This window comes from Bombina bombina, chromosome 5 (assembly GCF_027579735.1).
Source record: "Bombina bombina isolate aBomBom1 chromosome 5, aBomBom1.pri, whole genome shotgun sequence".
NCBI classification, from domain to species: domain Eukaryota; kingdom Metazoa; phylum Chordata; class Amphibia; order Anura; family Bombinatoridae; genus Bombina; species Bombina bombina.
In genome coordinates this window covers 872,552,429-872,578,097 of record NC_069503.1, presented here as the reverse complement: position 1 = coordinate 872,578,097, position 25,669 = coordinate 872,552,429, and the positions used below count along the sequence as shown (strand labels likewise).

The 25,669-nt window shown below is 35.6% G+C and overlaps 1 protein-coding gene across 5 annotated transcripts in view; it reads right to left on the bottom strand.

Moving 5' to 3' along the window:
* DTNA (dystrobrevin alpha) overlaps nt 1-25,669 on the bottom strand; it is a 685,079-nt gene that overhangs the window by 132,294 nt on the left and 527,116 nt on the right. For 3 of the 5 annotated variants that reach the window (XM_053715018.1, XM_053715017.1, XM_053715019.1), the window contains exons 10-12: nt 23,631-23,711; nt 13,046-13,123; nt 343-435 (exon numbers count right to left, since the gene is read on the bottom strand). In XM_053715018.1, coding sequence (XP_053570993.1) covers nt 343-435; nt 13,046-13,123; nt 23,631-23,711 — 252 coding nt within the window. The remainder of the gene's footprint in view (nt 1-342; nt 436-13,045; nt 13,124-23,630; nt 23,712-25,669) is intronic. The other 2 variants (XM_053715020.1, XM_053715021.1) reach the window with 1 other exon arrangement.

Here is a 25,669-nt window from a genome sequence, read left to right as displayed (position 1 = left end):
ACGGGTGCAAAGGTTCACTCCAGTTTTCACATCTTAATAACTTATGTTTTGAGGGCTAACTGATTTGAAAATCGGTATTTAACATGAAATAGTTAATTGTAAATTAAACTACACACATTGCAGCTATAGGTTTTCTTATGAAAGAACTGCAATATATATATATATATACATACAAAATATAAACAAGATTGTATCAAAAATATACATTTTTATTTTTAGAATACAATTCTTTGATATTATTTGCACCATCTTTTTTATATGCATTTTCCTTGATTAGAAAGTAAAGTTTTTAATGATAACGTTCATTTTGAAACCCAAGTGACATGCCAAGCCTTAACTAACCGTGACGGGTTGTTCTGTAGCATACTGGCATACACCCCGATGAGAACATGTTCATCAGCCAGCCTGTCTGCCACATCCAGGCTGTAATGTAACCTAGAATAAGGGGTTAAAATGTGAACATTAAGTATGAACTTGGCAACATAATGACCACAAGGAACCATCAGAAAAAAATGACCCTAGAAACAATCGAAAAACGCATGCACCAAAATAAACCAGGCAAATTCTTGCACTCACGTTTGTATGAATTTAACTGCATGCCCACCTAGCAACAGGTTAGTTATCAAAAAGTGACAATCCATGAACGCTAGTTCAAGCATGTATGCATAAGTATCCAGATACATTGAAGGTTTCAGTTAAAGGGATAGGAACGTCTACATAAAACTTGCATGATGTAGATAGAGCATGTCATTTTAAGACACTTAAATTCACTTCTATTTTCAAATGTGTTTTGTTCTCTTGGTATCCCTTGCTGAAAAAGAATATGCACATATCCTAGCTAGCTTCTGATTGGTGTCTGCACACATTTGTCTCAGCTAGCTGTCAGTAGTGCAATGCTGTTCCTTCAGCAAATGAGAATGAAGCAAATTTGATAAATGAAGTAGATTGGAACAATTGTATGTTCTATCCAAATCATGAAAGAAACTTTTGGTGTTTTCTGTCACTTTAAAAAAAAAAAAAAAAAAGGTATTCATTATTCTGTGCTGGATTATAAGTGAATCTTGCTGTAAGTCAATAATGTACATTTTGTTTTCAGTAAATGAAAATGAATTTAAATATTTATATCAATGCAAATGTTAATGAATAGAACATAAAGTAAATAATATACAAATAATTGCTCTTAGCATGTTGTGTTATTGTTTACCAAAAACCACAATATTAGACAGCAATATTGTGACAGAGGTGCGCACACAAATATAATCAATAGTGATGTAAGGTGAATAATACACCAGTGTGAATAGGCACACAATGATCGCTCAAAATAGTAATATAACGTCAATAAATAGAATGTTCTCCATCCAAGAATAGCAGGCAGCTCTCTTGGATACGATGGAATAATGCAAACAATGTCCTAAAAGGCAAAAGGTGAAGAGGCGCCTTATGGTGCAGTATCTTAGCATTCAAAAAATCCACATATAATCGATTTACAGGGTACTCACAAGGGAAATGCACACACAGTGCAATTCAAGCAGGGTGAGACTTCTGAGCCGCTCGGTTGACTCACGTCCCACACCAAGGATCCAGGAACACCACGGATACCTCTCGGTTGACTTCACCAATAGCGTCACCAACTCCCCATTGAGAGTGAAGCAGATACCCGCTTGCAGGGTAGATTCGCCATGATAGTGCTAGGTTTGTCAGCGGTCAAATGCTCCCAAAGATGAAAGGGGTACAGAACGAGGTGGTATAATAAAAGATTTATTAAAAATATAAAAACATATGGTTGTCACAGCAACGCGTTTCTTGGCACAAGCTGCCGTTTCATCAGGCCTGACAGAGTTCAAGCAGGTATCTGCTTCACTCTCGATTGGGAGTTGGTGACGCTATTGGTGACGTCAGCTGAGAGGTATCAGTGGTGTTCCTGGATCCTTGGCGTGGGGCGTGAGTCAGTCGAACGGCTCAGAAGTCTCGGCCTGCTTGAATTGCACTGTGTATGCGCATTTCCCTTGTGAATACCCTGTAAATCGATTAATCGATTATATGTGGATTTTTTGAACACTAAGACGCTGCGCCATAAGGTGCCTTTTCACCTTTTGTCTTTAAGGACATTGTTTGCATTGTGTTATTATTTCACATACGGCAACTGCATTATATTTATATATTAAGATCAGTGATATACATAGAATATTACATATGACATCATAAATTACTCAATTAATGACACGCTGGTGACAATATATGGTATTACCAATTACATTATAGATAAACATTTTGAATCTATTTATAGTAAATCCAGAAGTGCTATACAATGAGGTGTAGTGTTTATAAAATAGTATTTGTACCAAGGAATCATCTGACGTCATGAAATACACGCTGCGTTATACATGGAGGATTTGCAATAGTACAGTGTTTCTAATGTTTGATTCTGTTAGTGCCAGAAGGGTGGAGGGGGGGGGGGGGTTGAGAGTTGTGCCATTGCTAGATGGTGTAGAGGTTTGCATGAATATGTGCAGGATATTAGGCTACAATACATAATGTCAATTTTAGCCAGCATGTAAGGCAATACTATATTGCATTGCTAGTAATGCAGAATAATTTATTTGTAATAATAAAAATGATATAAACATATACATGCAAAAATACACGCACAGACACACACACACACACATATATATATATATATATATATTCCAAAAAAATAAAATTTAACTTTTAATCATCAAGGTGTTATTTGGGACATCACATAGCTGATGTACCTTCTCTGGAGCAACACTCTTTACACTTGGGACATTTGCTAAAGATGCCAGTACGGCATCAAAACGTCATGCTAATCCCCTATTTTTAACCCCTTGATGATTAAAAGTTAAATTGTATTTTTTCAAGACCAGTGAGTGCTCTCTTTTTTTTGGAATCTCTGGATATTTGCTTTGACATTGCACCCTGGCAGATATTTAGTTGCTGATACAGTGTGCAATTCCCAGTGGGACTTATATATATATACACACACACACATACATATGTATATATATATATATATATATATATATATATATATATATATACATATATATACATACACACATATACATACACATTGACACACACATATATATACATATATATATATATATCATCATATATAACATATATAGCATACCCATCACTAGGTTACAGCATTGTGTATTAAAGTGGTGTAAGATGACTTATAAAGTTCATGATTGTCCACCAGGTGGTGATATGAAGCAGGATATTTATTGTGCGTTTCGTATACATTACATTATAGCACCAAGCTGAGTGATACATAAGTGTTTGCATGTATATACAATAAAACATAACCAAGGGTTGATACACTAGAATTGTGTTTTCTGCTTTTAACCCAATATAAAACAATTATTATGTAGTGCTGTGGAGATTTTATATCTTAAACACATTTCCAAATCAAAAAAATATTGTGATGGAACAAGGGTTTCTCAGATTTTATATGGAATATATTCATTTACTGTAAAATCTGTTCATGGGGAGGGCAAGAGGGAGAAAATGCTCCCTACCCCAGGTTAGGCACATGTCTAGAGTATGATCCTGGGCATAAGCAGTAAAAGTGCCTTTAACTCATGTAACTTAAAGTGAATGTAAATTTTGATGCTAAAGTGCCCGGTTTTTAAAAATTCTATTAAAAACAGGGGCACTTTAATTCATCAAAATTTACATTTCACTCGTGTTGTGAAAAAATACTTACCTTTAAACATGACAGCTGCCACGGTCGTCGCAAGCCCATTTCTGATGTCAGAAATGATGGATCGGTCATCCTCCAATCACGTCTTCCCCCCCGGGGGAATCAGTGTCTGATTCAACGCTGTGATTGGAGGCAGCAAGATTCCACATTTTGGACCCAGGAAGAGGCTTTGCGTTGGGTGGAGGAAGCTGGATCGGCTGTCAAGATTAAAAGGTAAGTATTTTTTCACAACACGAGTGAAATGTAAATTTTAATGAATTAAAGTGCCCCTGTTTTTAATCAAATTTTTAAAAAAACGGGCACCTTAGCATAAAAATTTACATTCACTTTAAAGAGCAAATGACCGGTCACTGACAAGAAATCATTTGGTTATTAAGAAGCCATGTAAGAAAACTAAACGTGATTTATAGACACCTATTATATTGCAGAGAGACTTCGTTGTCAAGGGATCCTGTTATAAATTCATTGAGGCTGTGTCTCTCCCAGCTGATAGCCAGGTCATTACAGCATGTAATTGTTGCTCTATTAACACTTCAGCTCTATGTGTTTAAAAACATGGTTAAAGACCCACTTCAGGTCAAACACAGAGTTGGAAGCCTAAATAGAGCAAGAATTGTGCGCTCTATCAAATTAGACCATGTCATTTTTGCACTAAAATGTCCACTTAAAAAAATGTGATGGCAGTATGGCAGTGAACGTGGCCTTATGCTGTGGGAAGTTAAAGGGACAGAAAACCCATTTTGTTCTTTAAACTTTCTAATTTACTATTATCTAATTTGTTTTTTTTTCTTTGTTGAAAAGCATACCTAGGTAGGCTTAGGAGTAGCAATGCGCTACTAGGAGCTGGCTGCTGATTGGTGGCTGCACATATATGCCTCTTGTAATTGGTTCGCCTCACGTGCTCAGCTAGCTCCCAGCAGTGCATCGCTGCTTCTTTAACAAAGGATGCCAAGAAATTTGATATAAGTAAATTGGAAAGTTGTTTTAATTTTTATGTTTTGCATGAATTATGATTTTTTTGGGGAGGTTTTATGTCCTTTTAAGGGCTGCGAGATAGAAGAAGCTTTATTGATTTCTGAAAAGCTGACATCGTCACTTGCTGCTGTGATAAGGACAGTTATAAATCTCTTAGAGTCTTCCCATTTTCCAGTGGTACAAGTTGTTTCAGCGAGATGTCGGTTTTAGGGAACAATTTTAATGAATGTAGGCCGGTATCTTTTGCACAGACAAAACAAATTATGCAAACTATCTTAGGAGACATGAGGGATCACAATACACACTAAATAGCCTGCTATTGCATTTATAAAGCCATAATACACCAAGGGCTCCATGTACTAAGCCATCAATTCATCCGTCATTGTAGACGCGGATAAACTCGCCGTTACTCGCCGCGGGCGAAATGGTGTCCGCTGTCGCTATGTACTAATATTCCCCCAATAAATAGACAAGTCTAGCCCGCCGCGAGCAGTTGCGGATTGTTGATAAATTTGATGCCTCGCTCGCCGCGACTAAGCTGATGGTACTTAATTTTCAGTTGAATTGTCTGGCCAATTATTAACACGTGACATGCAAGGTGTCACGAACATCATAGTAGTCGCGGGAATAGAATTTTGCTCCTATAAAAGTTCAACTTATCTAAACAACTTTATTATTGTTCAAAATTTTTTGAAGAGTGATAACAGAGCGTTATTTTTGTAATATTTATTTACAATTTGGATATGGCTTCATCTGGATCTGATAATATATAAATATTAATATAAAAATAATGATAAAGATTGACAACTAACAATACAAATTTAAATAGATTACTCTTTAATTACAGTCGACAAATTGGGCGCAATTTATGTACATGGAAATGAGAGACAAATTAGACGCCAGTTATGCTGTAAGTACAATGCTGATATTACTGCCTTTTATATATGTCTAGACTGGCGTCTAGATTGACTTTCCTATTGTTTTGTACCTTGCCCGCCACCTAAAAGGTGGCGAGGCAAAAATAGCGAGGTGGGAGCGGAAATTGTAGCGAGCGGACAAATAGATTTTTTAGTACATTCGTTTTTTGGCGAGTTGGTGGTCAAATGTGTCTAATTACAGTGAAAAATGGAGCGGTAGCGAGGTTTGGCGGATAAGTACGCTCGCAATTTTAAAGATGCGAGTTTTAACATAATTGACGGCTTTGTACATATCAGTTTGCGAGTTTTGACGCGAGATTTGTTGCAGGTAGCTCGCTGACTGCTTAGTACATGGAGCCCCAAGTCTCATTTACAAAAAGGCATTGTGCTGAATCTGTGTCTCTTTCATCAAAACATTGAAATCTGTACACACAAGACCCCAATGCAAAAACACAGAGATTGCTCAGTCATGCGGATATCATTATCTATTAGACATCATATGTTCTATGTAAAACTGCCAGTTACTAGGGATCAGCAACTGTTTCTCGACATTCGAAAATGAATCAAGTTTTAATACATTTGTTTGTTCATTCCAAATATCGAATGTATATACAACATTCTAACATTAGTTTAACAAATGTGAGTTTTCAAATGTTAACGAACATTAGGTCATTTGTCCGATTATTTTAATGTTATGGTAGCTATTTTTTGTTTCAAATTCTAAAATAGTTAACATTCGATTTTGAATGAATTTCAGGCGAATCAAAATAGTATTTCTAATGCTATCTTGACCTATTGAGTCGTCAATTTCCTGGCCTTTAACCAAACATCATTTTATAAAAATTCACATATAAATAAACACATACACAACAGCCTGTTTATTAAATAACTCTTATATTTTAAATAATACTTAGAAATAACAAATATTAAAACATCTTACCTTGTTGCAATTCAATTAAACTTGTTTTGTGCTAGCCCCAATTTTAACCTAACCTTTTTCACTTCTCAAGATTAATTTTTTGACCAGGCCGTCTTTTAATTCCAGCTGGATATAGCAAGATACTAAAGGGGACGATTTACCAAATGGTGAGAGGACATGATTCGCTGTAGCGAATCATGTCCGCCCGACATTGCTCAATGTCAACAGCATACGCTGTCAGCATTTAACATTGCTCAAGCAGTTCTGGTGAACTGCTTGTGCAATGCCGCCCCCTGCAGATAGCAGTAGATAGCATGGGGTGTCAATCAACCCAATCATATCTGATCGCGTTGATTGCTGTCTGCAGCCTCAGAGGCAGCGGGCTAGTTAAGGAGCAGTGGTCTTAACTGCTGTTTCTGGCAAAAAAGGGGCCATTCGGCCCTTGATAAATCGGCCCCTAAGTCTGTTACTTTTTATGACCTTCTAACCAGCTCGAAGGGACCCCATGCCCAAGTAGCTAATTATCCAGCTCTCCCACCCCATGGGGAGGCTACCAAAACCCTCTATTTTGCCATGCTCTGAAAATGATGATGACTAGCACCCCCGCTTGTTGTGACAATACAATCCTAAAACAGGGAGAGGGAAGATTCTTTAATGCTATCATCCTTTGGTACTTCCTGAGATCTTTTTAATGGCGCCAAAGAAAACGTCCTCCGATTTATATACCCCTCCTTATGACCATGCCTCCTTTTCCACCCAAGGGGCCTTACTCGTCTCCATAGTTCAAAGAGGCCCACTATGTTCCACCGCTTGCTGGGCCATGCATTCAATTTAATATTTGAATTATGCAATATTTAAATTAGAAAAATTTGAATCAATATATTTGTATCTATTCTGTATTAATTTACTAAATTCACTCCCACATGAACGTCTGAATAGTATACTGTATAAATATTCAATGTCCTATAATTCCATTTGGGCAGTGGCTTGGCTTCAGTTAGTGCACCATGTATTGCAGACATAATGGCAGTGACACAATGGTAGTTCCTGTGCCGAGGACCCCTGGCTCCACGTGTCACCAGAGTGCAGGAAGATTTACCCACACTCACCTACTGCAATCAGTCCTGGCTCCCTTGTTTTTGATTGGCCAGTTGACACATAAAGCAAAGAATACTCCGGCTCCAAAGACACCGTAATGCCTGGTTATAGATTGACTGTTGAGATTAGCTTTATCTACTGTCAAAGTAGAATCAATGGGATTTTTTTTAACTCAAAGCAAAATCTCTTTTGCAGTCTTTGTTGCTTACAAGACATGAACACGTCTGGTTTTATCCTGCTTCCTGAAATGTGCTTGGGTGATGGTACTTGGGTATTTTTACTCTTTTTTTGGTAGCTTAACTATCAGCAAGCATTGTTATTTATATAGAATGGGCATCTGAAGTCGGACATTTTTATTTCGGCATGTCCATACAACCTACTGCTAAGATTAGGTACATCTGCTGCCCCTGGAATATCTGTAAATAAAATGCACTTGATTTTTTTATTTAATGTATTTGAATGCAGTTTGTTTACTTAAAACTTTGACCGAAATGTCTGTGTTAGTGGAGATATATTTAAAGGGATATGAAACCCAAAAATGCTGTTTTGTGATTCAGACAGAGCATACAATTTTAAAAAAAAGTTTCCAAGTTACTTCTAGTATAACATTTGCTTCTTCCCAAGGTATTCTTTGTTGAAGAGATACCTAGGTAGGCATCTGGATCACTACATTGCAGGAAATGGTGCTGCCATCTAGTACACTTGGAAATTGATAACATTCTTGCAAAACTGTTGCCATATAGTGTTCCAGGCATTTGCACGCTCCTGAGCTTACATTTCTATTTTTCAACAAAAGATAAGAGAAGAAAGAAAATGTGATAATAGAAGCAAATTAGAAAGTTGTTTAAAATGACATGCTCTGCCTGAATCATAAAAAACATGGGGTTTGATGTCCCTTTAAGTGGTGGTCGTTTGAGGGCCTACCATATATGTGTTTTTTTATGGGGAGTTGAATTATCAGATTTTTAGATCACACTGTAGGCATAAACAACAGCAGTGACAAGAATGAACATTGAGAATATGCAGTTGCATCCTTACTTGAATCTAAGGCATTGATGTATCAAGCTACGACGGACAGGGGCGCACATATGCGCCCCTGTTCGCTGCAGCTCACCTTTAGTGGACTGAATTCCGCTGGCGGAATTCATCATTCCACAAGAACGCAATTTTGCGCTCTTGTGCAACACCACGTGATAGGCTGTGCACGTGATTAGCTTTCAATCCCCCGATCGGATGAGACCGGGGAGATGTTAAATTCGCCAACTAAGAGGTGGAGAAGAGTTAGGGAAGCAGTGGTCTAATGACCGCTGCTTCATAAATACGGACTGCAGGTTCTCTTGTGAGAACCTGCAGTCATTGGGTGCGAAGGCAGACGAAGCACTTGATAAATTGACCCCAGTTCTGAGAATTAGAAAGCCCACAATTTTTTAAAACCCAAATGAAAAGGGACAAATAAATAACAAAATTATATTGCAAAACTGAAAGACTGGAAAGGGGAGGGCAATTTAGCATCATAGAATAAACTGAGCATAAAAGTGATATGTTTATTTCTACATAAACGTTTAAAGCAATGCCACTGCATTGTGTAAGAATACATGTACATACTGGAGCTACAGCAAGTGTCAGGCAGTGGCCATATGTATTGTGTCCTATTTGAGATCGTTTAAAGAGGAGGTATGTGCAGGTATGACAAATATATATTTGCAAAGTAATGATTAGAGCTAATATAAAAATTGCTTAAGCTGCTGCTAGTACTGACAGTGTTTGCAAACACTCTGCTGCATAAATTAGATATAATCCCAAAGGTTTAATACTTAAAGTGATTGTAAAGTTTAATGAATAAGTGCCTGGTATCTAAAAATAATATTAAATAAAGGTCACATTTAAAGTGATTCTAAAGTTTAATAAATAAGTAGCCGGTATCTAAAAATAATCTTAAAAACAGGGGCACTTTAATTAATTATACCTTACAAAGATGCTTATTTTTAAAAATACTTACCTTTGCATTATAGTAAACATAACGCAGATCCTCCACCCGCCGCTCCTGCTTTCATTAGCATATTAATCACGATCCGGCTGCCTCCAATCGTTGCGTGCCTCACGAGCTGGACGCCAAAGGGGACACACAACGATTGGAGGAAGCCGGATTCGTGATCGATCTGCTAAAGAAAGCAGGAGCTGCGGGCGGAGGATCGGCGTTATATTAACCATAACACAAAAGTAATTATTTTTAAAAATAAGTGTCATTTTAAGGTTTAATTAATTAAAGTGCCCCTGTTTTTAAGATTATTTTTAGATACCGGCTACTTATTTATTAAACTTTAGAATCACTTTAAATGTGACCTTTATTTAACTGAATTACATTGATACACTGTTCTTCAGACTCTACAGACATTGTCAAGGAGATACAAATGTATTAGTATAATTCCATATAATAATAAAATTATTGTTTAATGTTGGCAGGACAGTGCTTTTGTCTGGAGAAGATTATTTTATTTTACTGCTGAACTTGCAGACACAAATCTGTTTCAAAAGTATTTGACCAGCAATGTTGTATAGACAGAACTATCTGGTGTCTTTACGAAATCACAGGAAATTCTGCATAATAATTTTTGTTTTAAAGAATACTCTAATGTAAACAATGCTCTAATACATAAGAGCACAACATTTTTGCACTAATGTTTCTTGCTAAATTAGTGTATAACCCTGTAATAGGGTTGACACCTGTCCAGTATTTGACTGGGCAGTCCCAGTATTTTACAAAAATACTGGACACATTTTGTTAACATCACAAGTGACAGCTTCATGTTAAATTCCTCCTATGCCTCTAGGTATAACAAATATGGCCTTGAAACAAGCAACAATGCACATGCACTGCTCTATTTGTTATAAGAAGCCATAAATAGTAAGAAAAAAAAATACTATTCTATTTGTTTCATATAGCAAATGGGGAAAAACCACTTCTTGGTGTGATCTACTGGAAGTCAATGAGGGGTCAAATCAATGCTGTGTGTGTTACTGGTAGCCAAGGGGATAAAATCACAGCTCAATGTGTAACATAAGATAGAGCCATAAGACCCCACCTATCACCAGTGCCCAGTCACCTATAGGTTGTCCAATATTTATGTAATGACAGCTGGAAACTCTACACTGTAAATGTCCTGCTTAGGTGACATCACATTGCAGATCCTGGGCAGGACAAATCTAGAAGTTGGCAGGTAAATTTGCATGTCGCTACCAACTGCTCAGAAGCTGCAATGTCCTGTCACTGTTAGGGTTAAACACATAGCTATGATCAAGTAGTGTTAGAGTGAAAACATGAAAGTGGTTCTGCACTGAAAATACAAGAAAGTGTCACACAAGTAAGGATAGGAAACAAGCGCCGTCTTCAATATAGTCCCTTACAGATGGGATTCATAACAAGCACCCCACCTTACCATACTGCATCATTAATATTCTACTGCTGTTTAAGCTGCAATGTTTAATTAAATATACATGAATCACGTGTTCATCTTTTTTGGTTAAAGCTCTGATTTATATACTGTGTATTTTCTCTCAGAGGTATCACACATTGCATTACAAACCTACTATACTAGAGAATTCAAACATATTAAGACTTGATTTTATATCATCTCTCTTTTAGTATCACAATGCAGCTCCCTCTGAAATTCAATGGGTTAACTCTATGCTGAAGCAATGTATTTACTGTGAATGCTCTTTTAAAACCCATGAATAATGTTCTTTCAGCTAATTGTACTTTATTACTAAATATAACTAGCAACATGCACATATGACCCTTACCATCTGGATGTAAGTCTGCAGAATTTATACTATATCAAGTATGACATTGGTTTCCCAAATTTAGGGTATCAAAATAGCCAAAATGTCTATTAATTTGAATGCCGTATAAGACAAAAGGCTTTTTTTTTTATTACTTCCAGAGATTCTGCAGTGATAATTTTACACTTTCTATTTATGACTCCCCTTGAGTGCCTTTAAGTCCTGAATTTTGACTTTGCAATTTTTAGTACAAGTCAGCATAATTTTTGTTTAATGTGACAGCTCCTGTTAAAAAGATAATATATTTTAAAGTCAAATGCCTATTACTTTGGCATAGGTTCATAAATGTATCTAGGGTATTAAAATTATCAGCGTTTTATAGGTCACATAACACCACTTAACTGTTAATAATCAATACGATGAGCTTCAAAAGCCCTGTATTATACATAATCTGTGAAATTGTTTGAATTGTTTTGTCTTTATTTCAATATGCAAAAGCATTTAATCTAAAGGGTCAGATACCTGAATTTAAGCAAGAATCTAAGTTAAGAAGCTGGCACATTTTTGGTTCAGACCCTGGATAGCGCTTGCCGATTGGTGGCCACATTTAGTCACCAATCAACAAGTGCAACCCAGGTTCTGAACAAAAAAATGGGCCAGCTCCTTAGCTTAGATTCTTGCTTTTTCAAATAAAGATAGCAAAAGAACAAAGAAAATTTGGATTTAGTATGCCTTTAAGTATGATGAGTGTTCTAGAGTGATTATATCATATGTGAAGAAAAAAAAAACCCTGTATTCTGGAGCACAAATATTAACCACAAGCATGAATGAGACACTTAAAGGGATATGAAACCCAAAACTTTTCTTTTATGATAAAGAGAGAGAATGTGATTTTACAAAACTTTCTAATTTACTTATATTATTAATTTTTCTTTGTTCTTTGGCATCTTTTCTTGAAAAGCAGGGATGTAAGCTTAGGAGCTGGCCCATTTCTGGAGCACTATATGACAGCAGTTTTGCAAGAATGTTATCTATGTGCAAGAACACTAGCAGCAGCACTATTTCCTGCCATGTAGTGTTTTAGATGCCTGCCTAGGTATCTCTTTAAGTGGATTTAAAGTGAACATTTGGTTTGATATTTCTACTTATTTGTATTAGTACTTATTATTGTAATTAAATCAATACTCACATATTAAAACAACTACATACATACTAAGAAGCAATTATTAAAGGGACATTAAATTCATAGCATATATCAGCAATTAAGCACTACACTGCTTACAAGTCCAGAGCAGTTCAGGAGAACACCTCCTGAAAAGCCTGGTGGAATTCATGTTTCTGGTCTCCTTTGCTGTAGCCAGTTAAGAACAGATTCTTGTGCTCCGATCACTCAGATCGATTCCACCATAAGCTTATCTGGAGGGATTGGAACTAAACCAGTAGTCAGCAGTATTTTGCAGCAATAAAGCAACCACAATAAATAAATAACGTACATAACAATGTTGTTTTGTTTTCCTTAATGAAATTGTTTACTGGGAGTTTAGATGTTGAGTTTAATGCCCCTTTAAGTAATCGTGTTAGTATTCAAGCACAGCTTGCTAGCATTTTGCATTTGCAACTTACCCTTTGCCTTTCAGCAAAACTGGAGCAGCCTTAGACAGAAATGTGCTCTGTTCTGCTTCAGTATTCTTTGTAGGTGAGCTATTTAACAAGATGAAACACAGAAAAGCTTGCATAGAGACCATACACGTGTGAGGCTGTTATTCAAGGAATAAATGTGAATACCTGACAAACGAAACGTGACTTGCACATTATTTTAGTGATAATCATTTTATAATTCATTTATAGTTTGAGAAAAAAACTCTTTAAAAAGGTATAACAAAAGCACCATGTGTTCTGTAAAGCAACTGGACAAGCATTAGGAAAAAATAAAGATTGTATGGAAAAATGAAAATCTGAAATCTAAAATATGTGCTATAGTTTGTGTGAAGTGCAACAAAGCTTAGGCTGCACAATAAACTTACTGTACTCTGTACAAACAATTCATTCTGCAACATCTATTACACTTTGTAAATACATAGCAAAAAAAGCTGTATAAAGCAGAAAGCAGATAGAGGCTGTAGTGGTTATCTGGACACAAAATAATCTCTTTATAAAGAGATTGCCTAAATGAAGGTTGGGGCTGGAGATATTGATTCCATGGGCTGTACCAACAGTTAGAAATCATTATGCAAAATAATTAGTGTCAATTTTTATTTTACCATTTTTTACAGTTGTCATTACAAACTAGTGGTAAAATATTCATCAGACTAGTATTTTCAGATTGCTGAAATCGTATAACTGTCTGTAATGAACATCTATAGGGACCATTTGATCCAAGTGTTACATTTTTAAAGTAAAATACCACTACATTAAAGGGACACTGTACCCAAAATTTTTCTTTCGTGATTCAGATTGAGCATGAAATTTTAAGCAACTTTCTAATTTGCTCCTATTATCAAATTTTCTTCATTCTCTTGGTATCTTTATTTGAAATGCAAGAATGTAAGTTTAGATGCCGGCCCATTTTTGGTGAACAACCTGGGTTGTCCTTGCTGATTGGTGGATAAATCCATCCACCAATAAAAAAGTGCTGTCCAGAGTACTGAAACCAAAAAAAAGCTTAGATGCCTTCTTTTTCAAATAATGATAGCAAGAGAACGAAGAAAAATTTATAATAGGAGTAAATTAGAAAGTTGCTTAAAATGGCATGCTCTTTCTGAATTACAAAAAGATGAAATTTGCGTACAGTGTCCCTTTAAATAAGTACCAGTTCATATGTGTGTGTATATATATATATATATATACATATACATATATGTGTGTGTGTATGTATGTATATATATATATATATATATATATATATATATATATATATGTTTGTGTGTGTGTATGTGTATATATATTATATATATATATATATATATATATATATATATATATATATATATAGTGGGTACCTGTGTAGCATCTATATGTCATCTGAACTCCACAGATAGAATGAAGCCCAAGGGAGTTAAAGGGACAGTCTAGTCAAAATTAGACTTTCATTATTCAGATAGGGCACACAATTTTAAACGACTTTCCAATTCACTTTTATTATCAAATTTGCTTTGTTCTCTTGGTATTATTAGTTGAAAGCTAAACCTAGGTAGGTTCATATGCTATTTTCTAAGCCTTTGAAGGCAGCCTCTTATCTCAAAGCATTTGACAGTTTTTCACAGCTAGACAGCATTAGTTCATGTGTGCCATATAGATAACATTGTGCTCCCACCGTGGGGTTACTTATGAAAGGGCACTGATTGGCTAAAATGCAAGTCTGTCAAAATAACTGAAATAGGGGGGCAGTCTGCAGAGGCTTAGATACAAGATAATCACAGAGGTAAAAAGCACATTAATATAACAATAATGGGGAATGGTTAATAATGGGATTATCTATCTTTTTAAGCAAAACAACTTATGTAGCAGACTGTCCCTTATAAGTCTAAGCACTAGTTAAAAGCAGTATCTCACTCTTGGCGTCAAATTTTGGTTGGCATTTTGATATGAAATTTCCTTGTATGAATAAATGTAAAAAAAAAAAATGACATTAAAGATGGTGAACATAACATGAAGACCTAAGTCACAAATCTGATCACTCCTGTTAGAGGAGCCACCAGGAATTTATACTAAAAGTGAAACTGTAATGAGAAGTGCATACAATAAGCTGATGTGCAACAGTTCTTACTATTCTGGCAAGATACCAACTACGCATTTTTCACAAAAGACCGATCTTTCTTTGGCTTCCACTGTTCACATTTCCATTACAAAAATCAAGCAAATAGAACATCTGGCCTTTACACGCTCTAAACCATTTTAATGCAATAACTGTATTTATACTAATAGCTTTCTACTATGCAGTTGAAGTTAAAGGGGCAGTCTACACTAAAATGGTTATTGTTTAAAAAGATAGATAACACCTTTACTACTCATTCCCCAGATTTGCACAACAAACATTGTTAGATTAATATACTTTATAACATTTAAACCTCTAAATTTCTGCCTGTATCAAAGGCTCTATTGACAGCCTCTTAATCACATGTTTGGTATTTTTTTGCTTTTTTACAACAGTAGACTACTATTTCATGTGGGCCATATAGATCACAATGTGTTCACGCCCGAGGAGTTATTTAAGATTTAGCACAACACTGTATTAAATGCAAGTCAATAGATAATAAATAGTCATGTGATACATGGTAATCACAGAGATAAAAAGTGTATTAATATAACAGTGTTGGTTATGCAAAACTGGGGAATGGGTAATAAAGGGATTATCTATATTTTAAAACAATAAAAATTCAATTGTAGACTGTCCTTTTAACAACTAAGGACATACAGGGTACGTCCTACAAAAAAATGTCACTTAATGACCAAGGACGTACCCTGTACGTCCTCAGGGGTTTCAAGCGGTGGAAGCGATCGCTTCCAGCCGCTTTCAAGGTAATGCAGTGATGCCTCGATATTGAGGCATCACTGCAATACATTTTTTTACCCACCGATGCAGAGAATATTTTGGCGATTTTTTTTTTATAGTTGTAGTCTCATTATGAAGAGAAGGCATAATTTAAATAGCATTCACTCTTCTGAAGTAAGTAATGTATTGGTATTTGCATATTTTTGATAATAGATGATTAAAAACAGTCTTTAAATTCAACAAAGATTAAAACCATCTTGAGATCTCATTTTGGTATCTTTTTAAGTGGGCAGCAAATTATTTGTGGCCAGAAAATTAAGGCACCCCTGACTTCCTAAAAGTCTATTAGCTGTAATTAAATTTCAAAGCAGCCTTTCTTAGCATTGTAGCTACACCGTGGGGTTTAAAGTGACATGCAGTGTTTTACCTTGTACTATATTGCAATAAAGCAGAATCATTTAATACTATTCCATCACTTGTGTTTAAAGAACAAAAAAGTATTGCATGTAACATTGATATTGTGGTGGATAATTAAAGCTGTAGTAATATTGAATCAATTGCAGTGTTTGGATGTAATATAATGTTTGTCAGATATCACATTTGAAAAGGGATACTAAACCCACATGTTTTCTTTCATGATTCAGATAGAGCATGCAATTTTAAGCAACTTTCTAATTTACTCCAATGATCAAATTTTCTTCATTTTCTTGCTATCTTTAATTTGGAAAGCAGGAGTGTAAAGCTTAGGAGCCAGACCATTTTCGGTTCAGAACCCTGGATAGCGCTTGCTTATTGGTGGCTACATTTAGCAAGCATTACATTCCTGCTTTTCAAATAAAGATAGCAAGAGAAGGAAAACAATGATAATAGAAGTAAATTCAAAAGTTGCTTAAAAGTGCATGGTCTATCTGAATCATTAAAGAAAAAAAAAGGTGGGTTTAGTATCCCTTTAACCCCTTAATGATAACAACCAGCGACGTACCCTGGGCCTCTCTCTCTCTCTGTGGCCCTCTCTGCATTTGACAGAGGTGGTGCAGATTGTTGGTGGTGTAGGAGGGTTAGAAGGGAGGCGGGTTGGCAGCCCATTGCTGGAGGGGGCGGGAGCGAGTGGAACCGCTACGCTACAGAAAAAAAATGTTTAGAGCAGTGTACAGCAGCAGTGAGTGGGAAGGAGGGAGGATGAAGAGGGGGCTCCTATAGCTGAAAGGGGATTAGAGGATGGGTAAGCCAACTGGGAGGGGGTAGGGTAATGAGGGGGGGCAGCTACACTACTGAAAAAAATGTATTTTTTTTTTAAGAAAAAATATTTTAAAATTACAGCACACTGGCTACTGACAGACAGCTGCCAGTACCTAAGATTGGGGTTAATAGGTAGAGGGCAGAGACTGGGTGGCTAAAAGAGCTGTTGGGGGGGGGGGTCAGGAAGGACCCTACACTGCAGAAAATAGATTTTTTTTTAATTTATTAAAATAAAGCCTTATATTTTCGTACTGGCAGACTTTCTGACAGTAGTTAAGATGGGGGGTGACCATTCGGGGTGGGGGAGGGAAGAAAGCTGTTTGAAAGGGATCAGGGGGTGGAAAGTGTCAGGTAGGAGGGTAATCTCTACACTAAAGGTAAAATTAATCTTAGAAGCTACCTGATCAACCCCTTCACTGCTGGGAATAATTAAAGTGTGGTGCGCAGCTGCAATTAGCATTACATTTGAAATTAAAAAAATTGTTTTATAGTGCTTGGTGTTATTATACTGATGCAGATTCCACTGATCCTATAACCAGCCCTCCTCTGACTATACTCATGAGTAAGTGTCACTACTGTGTCTTTGTATAGTGCTTCGTGTTATTATACTGATGCAGACACCACTGATCCTATAACCAGCCCTCCTCTAGCTATACCCATGAGTCAGTGTCACTACTATGTCATTATATAGCGCTGGGTGATATTTTACTGATGCAGATACCACTGACCCTATAACCAGCCCTTGTCTGGCTATACCCATGTGTCAGTGTCACTACTGTGTCATTATATAGTGCTTGGTGTTATTATACTGATGCAGATACCACTGACCCTATAACCAGCCCTCCTCTGGCTATACCCATGAGCCAGTGTCACTACTGTGTCTTTGTATAGTGCTTGGTGTTATTATACTGATGCAGATACCACTGACCCTATAACCAGCCCTCCTCTGGCTATACCCATGAGCCAGTGTCACTACTGAGTCTTTGTATAGTGCTTGGTGTTATTATACTGATGCAGACACCACTGATTCTATAACCAGCCCTTGTCTGACTATACCTATGTGACAGTGTCACTACTGTGTTATTATATAGCGCTGGGTGTTATTATACTGATGCAGATACCACTGATTCTATAACCAGCCCTCATCTGGCTATACCCATATGACAGCGTCACTACTGTGTCATTATATAGTGCTGGGTCTTATTATACTGATGCAGATACCACTGACCTTATAACCAGCCCTTGTCTGGCTATACCCATATGCCATTGTCACTACTGTGTCTTTGTATAGTGCTGGGTGTTATTATGCAGATGCAGATACACATCCAGTATTTCACTCAGGCTTTATTTATTCCATAACTTATCACCCAATATCGCTAGCAGTCTCTTAACAAGCCACTAACTTTATTCACACTACATATTTTTTTTTATTCCTATTTTTTAATCAGAAAGATATACTAAGGTTGTGATGGACACTGCAAGGGCTAGTCACGGACACCAGTGTCTGTGTATAGACACCTTGCCTATCCCTGGACAACATTTATGTGGGAAATTATTTTGATTTTAATGTCCCTTTAAAGGACAATAAACATTTTTTTTTTCATGATTCAGATTGAGCATTCAGTTTTAAACAACTTTTCAATATACTTCTATTATCAAATTTGTGTCATTCTCTTGATATCCTTTGTTGAAGGAGCGGCAATGCACTACTAGGAGCTAGCTGAACATATCTGATGATCCAGTGACAGGTTTTATTTATGTGCATCCATCAATAAGCAGCTAGCTCCCAGTAGTGCATTGCTTTTCAAGAAAGGATAACAAGAGATTGAAGAAAATTAGATAACAGAAGTAAATTGAAAATTGTTTAAAATGTCCTGCTCTGTCTGAATCATGAAAGTTTAATTTTGACTTTTATGCCCCTTTAAGGCAGTGTGGTACAACGCTTAGGCTGGAGACATAGCAGTTAAACAAAGGTCAGTTAGCATCTTGATCATTTTAATTTCTCATATCCTAAAAATCCAGTTTGTTTCCAGTCACTGTGAATATGTGTTGGATAACAGCACTTAATTAAGTTAGGATTTTTTTGTGGCTCACTATAGAAACCATTTAACAAAATCATACAAATCCCAGCAGAATCTAAGTACTTGGGTGACCTGATAAATAATCACTAACAAATTAACAGATGCTACACTGCACTATCTAATAATGTATTACTGATGGTATCATTTACACCACAAACTTGTTTTAGCTGAAGACCTAATATTTAGTCTGATGATAAGAGGTGAACTTACCTGCATCCATTCCATTTTATTCATTACTATTTCCCTTTTTCCTGCAGGACTTTTATTACCTTATGGCAGGGTTTTTCAACTCCAGTCCTAAGCGCACACCACACTGCTTATGGGTGAGAGCAGGTTAGTAACCATGGTTACTGATCAGCTGATTGTTTTACCTAGGCTAAATCTGGCCTGTTGGTGTGAGCTGGGAACTGGAGTTAAAAAACCCTGCCCTATGGCACAAATTGATTTGATTTTATTTCTTTTAATTATACCTTTGTGAAATATATAGAAGATGTCCTGTCACCAATTAAATACTCACTTTAGTTAAAGGGACAGTCTACACCAGAATTTTTATTGTTTAAAAAGATAGATAATCCCATTATTACCCATTCCCCAATTTTGCATAACCAACATAGTTATATTAATATGTTTTCCCTGTGTGATTACCTTGTATCTAAGCCTCTGCAGACTGCCCCTTATCTTAATGCTCTTGACAGACATGCAGTTTAGCCAACCAGTGCAGACTCCTAAATAACTCCACAGGAGTGAGCACAATGTTATCTATATGACACACATGAACTAGTACTCTCTAACTGTGAAAAACTTTCAAAATGCTCTGAGCTAAGAGGCGGGTTTCAACGGTTTAGAAATCAGTTTGAGCCTAACTAGGTATAGCTTTTGAAAAATACCACCAAGGGTACCATGCAAATTGAATGATAAAAGTCCATTGGAAAGTTGTTTAAAATGTCATGCCCTATCTGAATCATGAAAGTTTAATTTTGACTAGACTGTCCCTTTAAACTATTAGGATTAATATCTTAATCCCTCTGGGAATATTTCTTTAACAATAAAAAAAATAATTCTGAGTAAAAGATTGTTGGATTCATACTAAAAAGACCCTACATATCATTTGTACACCTCCCCATCATACACAAAACACTGCAAGCAGCAAAATTTATGTACATTCACCATAAATGTCTTTAGCTTCTGTTTGTATTTAATTATTTAGAATAAATTACAACAAATTAATATCACAAGTGCCTGTAAACTCTTATTTATAAGTCTAGACTGTGATTTTCCATCCTTATCACAAAGAAAATGATATCGTTTTCTGTTTCTTTTCATCTCGAGTTCCATTGATTGCTGGTTAGCAAACATATTCTTTCAAATGATGCGGACAATTCTAGTTCCGATTGTCACAGAAGGTATATATAATAATTCCTAAAGAGCTTATCAGCTGGAATGCAATATATCCCTGTATAGCCAATACATATATTTGCATGATATTAAACCTCAAGCATAAAACTACCACAAGGTTCCATAAGATAAAGAGTACCTAATTCTAAAGCTAACAACCCTATATGGTTTACTATGTTCAGCATAGAGAAACAATGTGATGTTTTAGACAAGCATTCCTCATGGACCTCAATAGAGAATTTCATTAAGAACATTGGTAAGAAGTAATTTACCTTATCTGGTATAGTCATAGTTACAAAATAAAGAACTGCATTTAGAGAGGTAATTTAAAGAAAACAGTGCAGGTCTGCATAGCTTTTGTTGTAAACTAAAAGAAACGTTCTAAATGATCAGTTAGTTATTAGTGGTTTAGTGCAATGATTTTCATACTGGGACAAGCAGGCTACACCAGATAATGTAACATAAGTCTGTCCTTTTATGTTAAGTGGAAACCAATGAGCTGACAGGAGCTTTTTAAAGAACACAGTAATGAAATAGCAATGTTGTGAAATTTAATGGTATCATTCAAACATCAATCTAACAGTTGTCTATAAAGTAAGAGATGCATCTAATCTATTTGTAACAATTATTTATTAAGTAAGAGGTAATAACTAATAACATTTTTTTAAATGATTGATGCGGAAGTGACAACAAAATGAGTGTTTTTTCATTACTTCATAACTTGATATTTCTGTTTCATCAAACAGCAATATGTTATAGGACTACTACGGAATTTATCTGTATACCTATTGATGTGATGCAAACACTATCTTGCTAGAAAACAGAATTTAAAACTGATATACTGTACTCTCTCTGAGGGAAATTTAATTTTGATATTTGGACGCCAGTAAATTAGAGATGATTTTATCTCTGTCAGCATAAGGCTGCTTTCAAAATACAAAGACAGCAGTCATGTTACAAATAACTGTTTCACTACATTGCTATTATATTTCCTCTGTCTTTAGTTCATTTATGGGTGAATATCTTAGCATTATGATTTATAGGGTTACTAATGTTATGTTATTAGTTTGAACATGGTTCTAAGACTACTTTGTTGCGCATAACATTTATTATAGTAAAACAATATAGATAATATTTGACAACCGTTGCTTTAGTTTTAATATACTGACCTACGGCAGTTAGTGGTTAGTTCTATCATACTGACCGTGAAACGCTCTGCAGCTGAGCTACATACATCTTAATGATAGAATGTTCATCAGTTACCGGGCTGCATACACTTACACTCTCAAGAGACCTGAATGAGCCAAACAATGAAGCGTGGGTTAAATCTCATGCCAGTACACATGCCGCCTCTGTCCCGGCACTAACAAGGAGTATATACGAACAAGTGAGATAAGCAATTTATTAGAAATTAGGTTGGTAAAAAGCATTAATCCCTGAAGATTACTGTACACAACAATGTGCAAACATATTGGGTAAAATTTTAATTAATATGAAAATGTATTTGCTAATAAAGATTATTTCAATAAATAAAAAATCTATATATGTACAAACATACATAAAGCTCACAAAATCAGTTGTACATAGAGATACAGTAGAAGTCTGGACTGAAGTTGACTGATTTCCATACTAAAACACCAATCACAAATACTGTTTCGCTTAATGTAGCTATCACTCGGAGGTGATTTCCTGTTTAAAGGAAAATATGAAAAAGTTTAATATGAGCTGGAAATATTACTAACATCAAAGCCATTCGTCTTTGCTCCTGATGGCAATAGGCCACCTGCTGAGAACTAAGCAGGCGTTGGATTAGAATCCTGGAATTACACAGGTCTTTTTATTTTAGTTAGACTATAGTCAGATTCTTTTAAATCATAGAGGTTAATGTTATTCCTTGTGATTTATCTTCAACTTTCATTACACTATTTTATAAGCATAGTTAATGATAGATGAGCAATTTGATCTAAAACAAAATTCATATGCACTTAAAAAGAAGTAATATAGTCAAGAGAATACCACTTATGATTTGTCTACAAGTTCCTGGCATACAAGTGTCATTTGCATATAATTACACTTTATTCCTGCTGAAACAAGGTATGTTCCTGAGACTCAGCTAATATCATTATATTCATGAAAAATGTTATAAGCACTGAAAAAACAAAACCCATAACAGTTGGAGATGATGAGTTGGTGTAATTTTAAACTTGCTATGTATGATACAACAGAATCTTGTATATAAAAGTTTAATATGTTTATATTTTGCCTATGACATGTCTGAGAGAATGGCGCTTAGATTTCTGTTTGCTCTGTTGAACAAACATTTGTAAAAGGAGTGGTCTTAATATTTATTATTATCATCATAATAATTATTAGTAATGATTTCATTGAATGTTATTATAGATAAAACCATTTTTATATTGGATGGCACAAAGAAAATTTAAAATATGAATTACAGTTAGCATGCATTTATATGACAGATCTAAATAGTGTCATTTCTTCCTAATTAAATTTATAACAAAGGGTAATGAAAAGGTTAAAAAAAAACTTCTCTCACTGAACAGCAGTTATTGTGTCCCCAACTGGGACCGCTCCATATAACTGCTGTAGAAACAAATTGGTCTCACTTATTGGACAAATAAATACAATAAATTTGAAAGGAAGTTTACAGTTATCCTCAGGATATATCTAGGCATACATATTTTGTAAAGCACATTAGATAAATGAGAAATTGATAATATTTAAAAAACAACAACAACTTTTTACCACTTGGTTTTTAGATTGTTAGAATAAAAATATATGTTATATAGGGGAAGCTAGATGAACTCCCGACATTATGAATAAAACATAAACCAGGGTATCAGAGCATAAAGAGCCTTGCTGGATTTGTGAATTAAACAAAACTCAATCATTTTAAAGAACAGGTATCCCCTTCCTCGGACAGTTTGTCTGTCTCTCTGTATAAATATACATACACCTTTATATAACCAAGGTATGTACTTACATTTTGTTTGTGAAAGGACTTCCTGAGGGAACCGAGTGAGAGAAGATTGTGTCGTTCATGCTGGTAACAGGTCTGGGAGGCCTAAGACAGAAATCAGGGCATTAAACAAGGGTCTGAGATTAGACGTATATTAAATGTGCATTAAAGGGACATGAAACCCCACATTTTCTTTCATGATTCAGATAGAGAATACATTTTAAAAAAAAGTTTCCAATTTACTTCTTTTATCAAATTTGCTTAATTCTCATGATATTCTTTGTTGAATAGATTTCTGAATAGGTAGTGTGCACATGTCTGGATCACTATATGACAGGAAATAGTGCTGCCATCTAGTGCTGTTGCTAATGGATAACATTGTTGCAAAACTGCTGCCATATAGGGCTACATACACGTGCACTCTCTTGAACTTACCTGCCTGCTTTTCAACAAAGCATAACAAGAAAATGAAGAAAATGTGATAACAGAAATACATTGGAAAGTTGTTTAAAATTCTATGTTCTAACTGAATCCTGATATAAAAATGTGAGGTTTTATGTCCCTTTAATTTAAATTCACCAAAAATATCACATAACACCATACAGTGTTTATCTAATGACTTCTTGTACCAGGACAGTAGAATGTGTCTGACATCATTAACCAAATACAAACTATATTTTGCTATTGTACAACATTGTAGTTTTTCTATACATTTATTTGCCATGGAAACAAATATATACAATAAATTTTTTTTTTATTTTTTTTTTACGTAGCAGACCACCTATAAAAACTATCTTAAAGAGACAGTAACCGCCTAAAGATTTTATATATGTTTTGTTATGTGCAATTAAACAACCTTCTAATATATTTTCATTACATTATTTATCATTCTCAATCGTGAAATGCGCCCTGCTGATTTATCAAGGCTAAACCTGCTACATATATGTCGCTAATTGGCTTTATAAAATAACAACTGCAGAACAATGCATTCTAAACGAGCTTTATGACGGTGTCTAACCTTGTTGTCTGGACTAAAGCCCAGATTGACTCTTCCAAATAAAGCAAATGGTGAGTGGAGTTTGGCTATTGAAAAATAATTGTACTAGAAATGATGTTAATTTGTTTTAAAATGTTTAGACTTGGCTGAAATATATATAGCAACACAACATAAATGTATTGTAATTACAAGGTATTTACTGTCCCTATAAGACAAGCTGCAGGCAACCTGACATTCACTGTTTTAGATATTAATAGAATCCTACTACTGTGATAGAATGATTAATTACTGGCAGGAAACCAGTATGTAAAATGCTCATTAGTTTCTCACATTATTGATTACAGAATTCTACTGGACTACTGCTAGCAAATAAAAGCTAGTAAGTACTTACCAAGTATCCCTTTTGCAGCAATGAGAAAACAGAAAGGACGCATTACTACATTTGTCTAATGTGATTTCATTAAGAGCACAGCATAATTTCAGTCTAAATATATTGTGTTTTGGAAGCAGAAACAAAAATGGTCATTGTGCTCATATAGGACTAGATAACAAGTAACGTGCTAAAAAAATTATAATAAAAAAAACATAATCCCTCGACTAAAGCATTAGGTGATGTAGTTCAGGGGTGATAACAGCAGCAACAACAAGGTAAGGAAAGTTATTAACCAACCAGAGTCGCATGACTACTTTGGGCTCGAATTAGCTCTCCGACCGGGGAGATTGACAGCTCCTGCCCACATGTGATTGACTGTGTGCGATAGGGGGCGGTGTTGCACGAAAGCGCAAAATATCGCTCATGTGCAATGCTGGGGTGGTCAGGGGCTGATATGTATTTCCCTATCCGCCCTTACTTGATAAATCTAGCCTTTAGCATAGAGTAGTCTGGTTTGTTACAAACATGCACCAGCAGTGCGCTAAAATGGACTCTGCATTTATATGTGTCAGCAACACAAGCAAACAGCAGTATGTTTTAAGCTAAGACTTGATATTAGATTTTAGAATGTTTTGCCAATTAGTGGCTTTATACAGGGATGATTTAATTTAATATAAAGGGATACATTGTCCA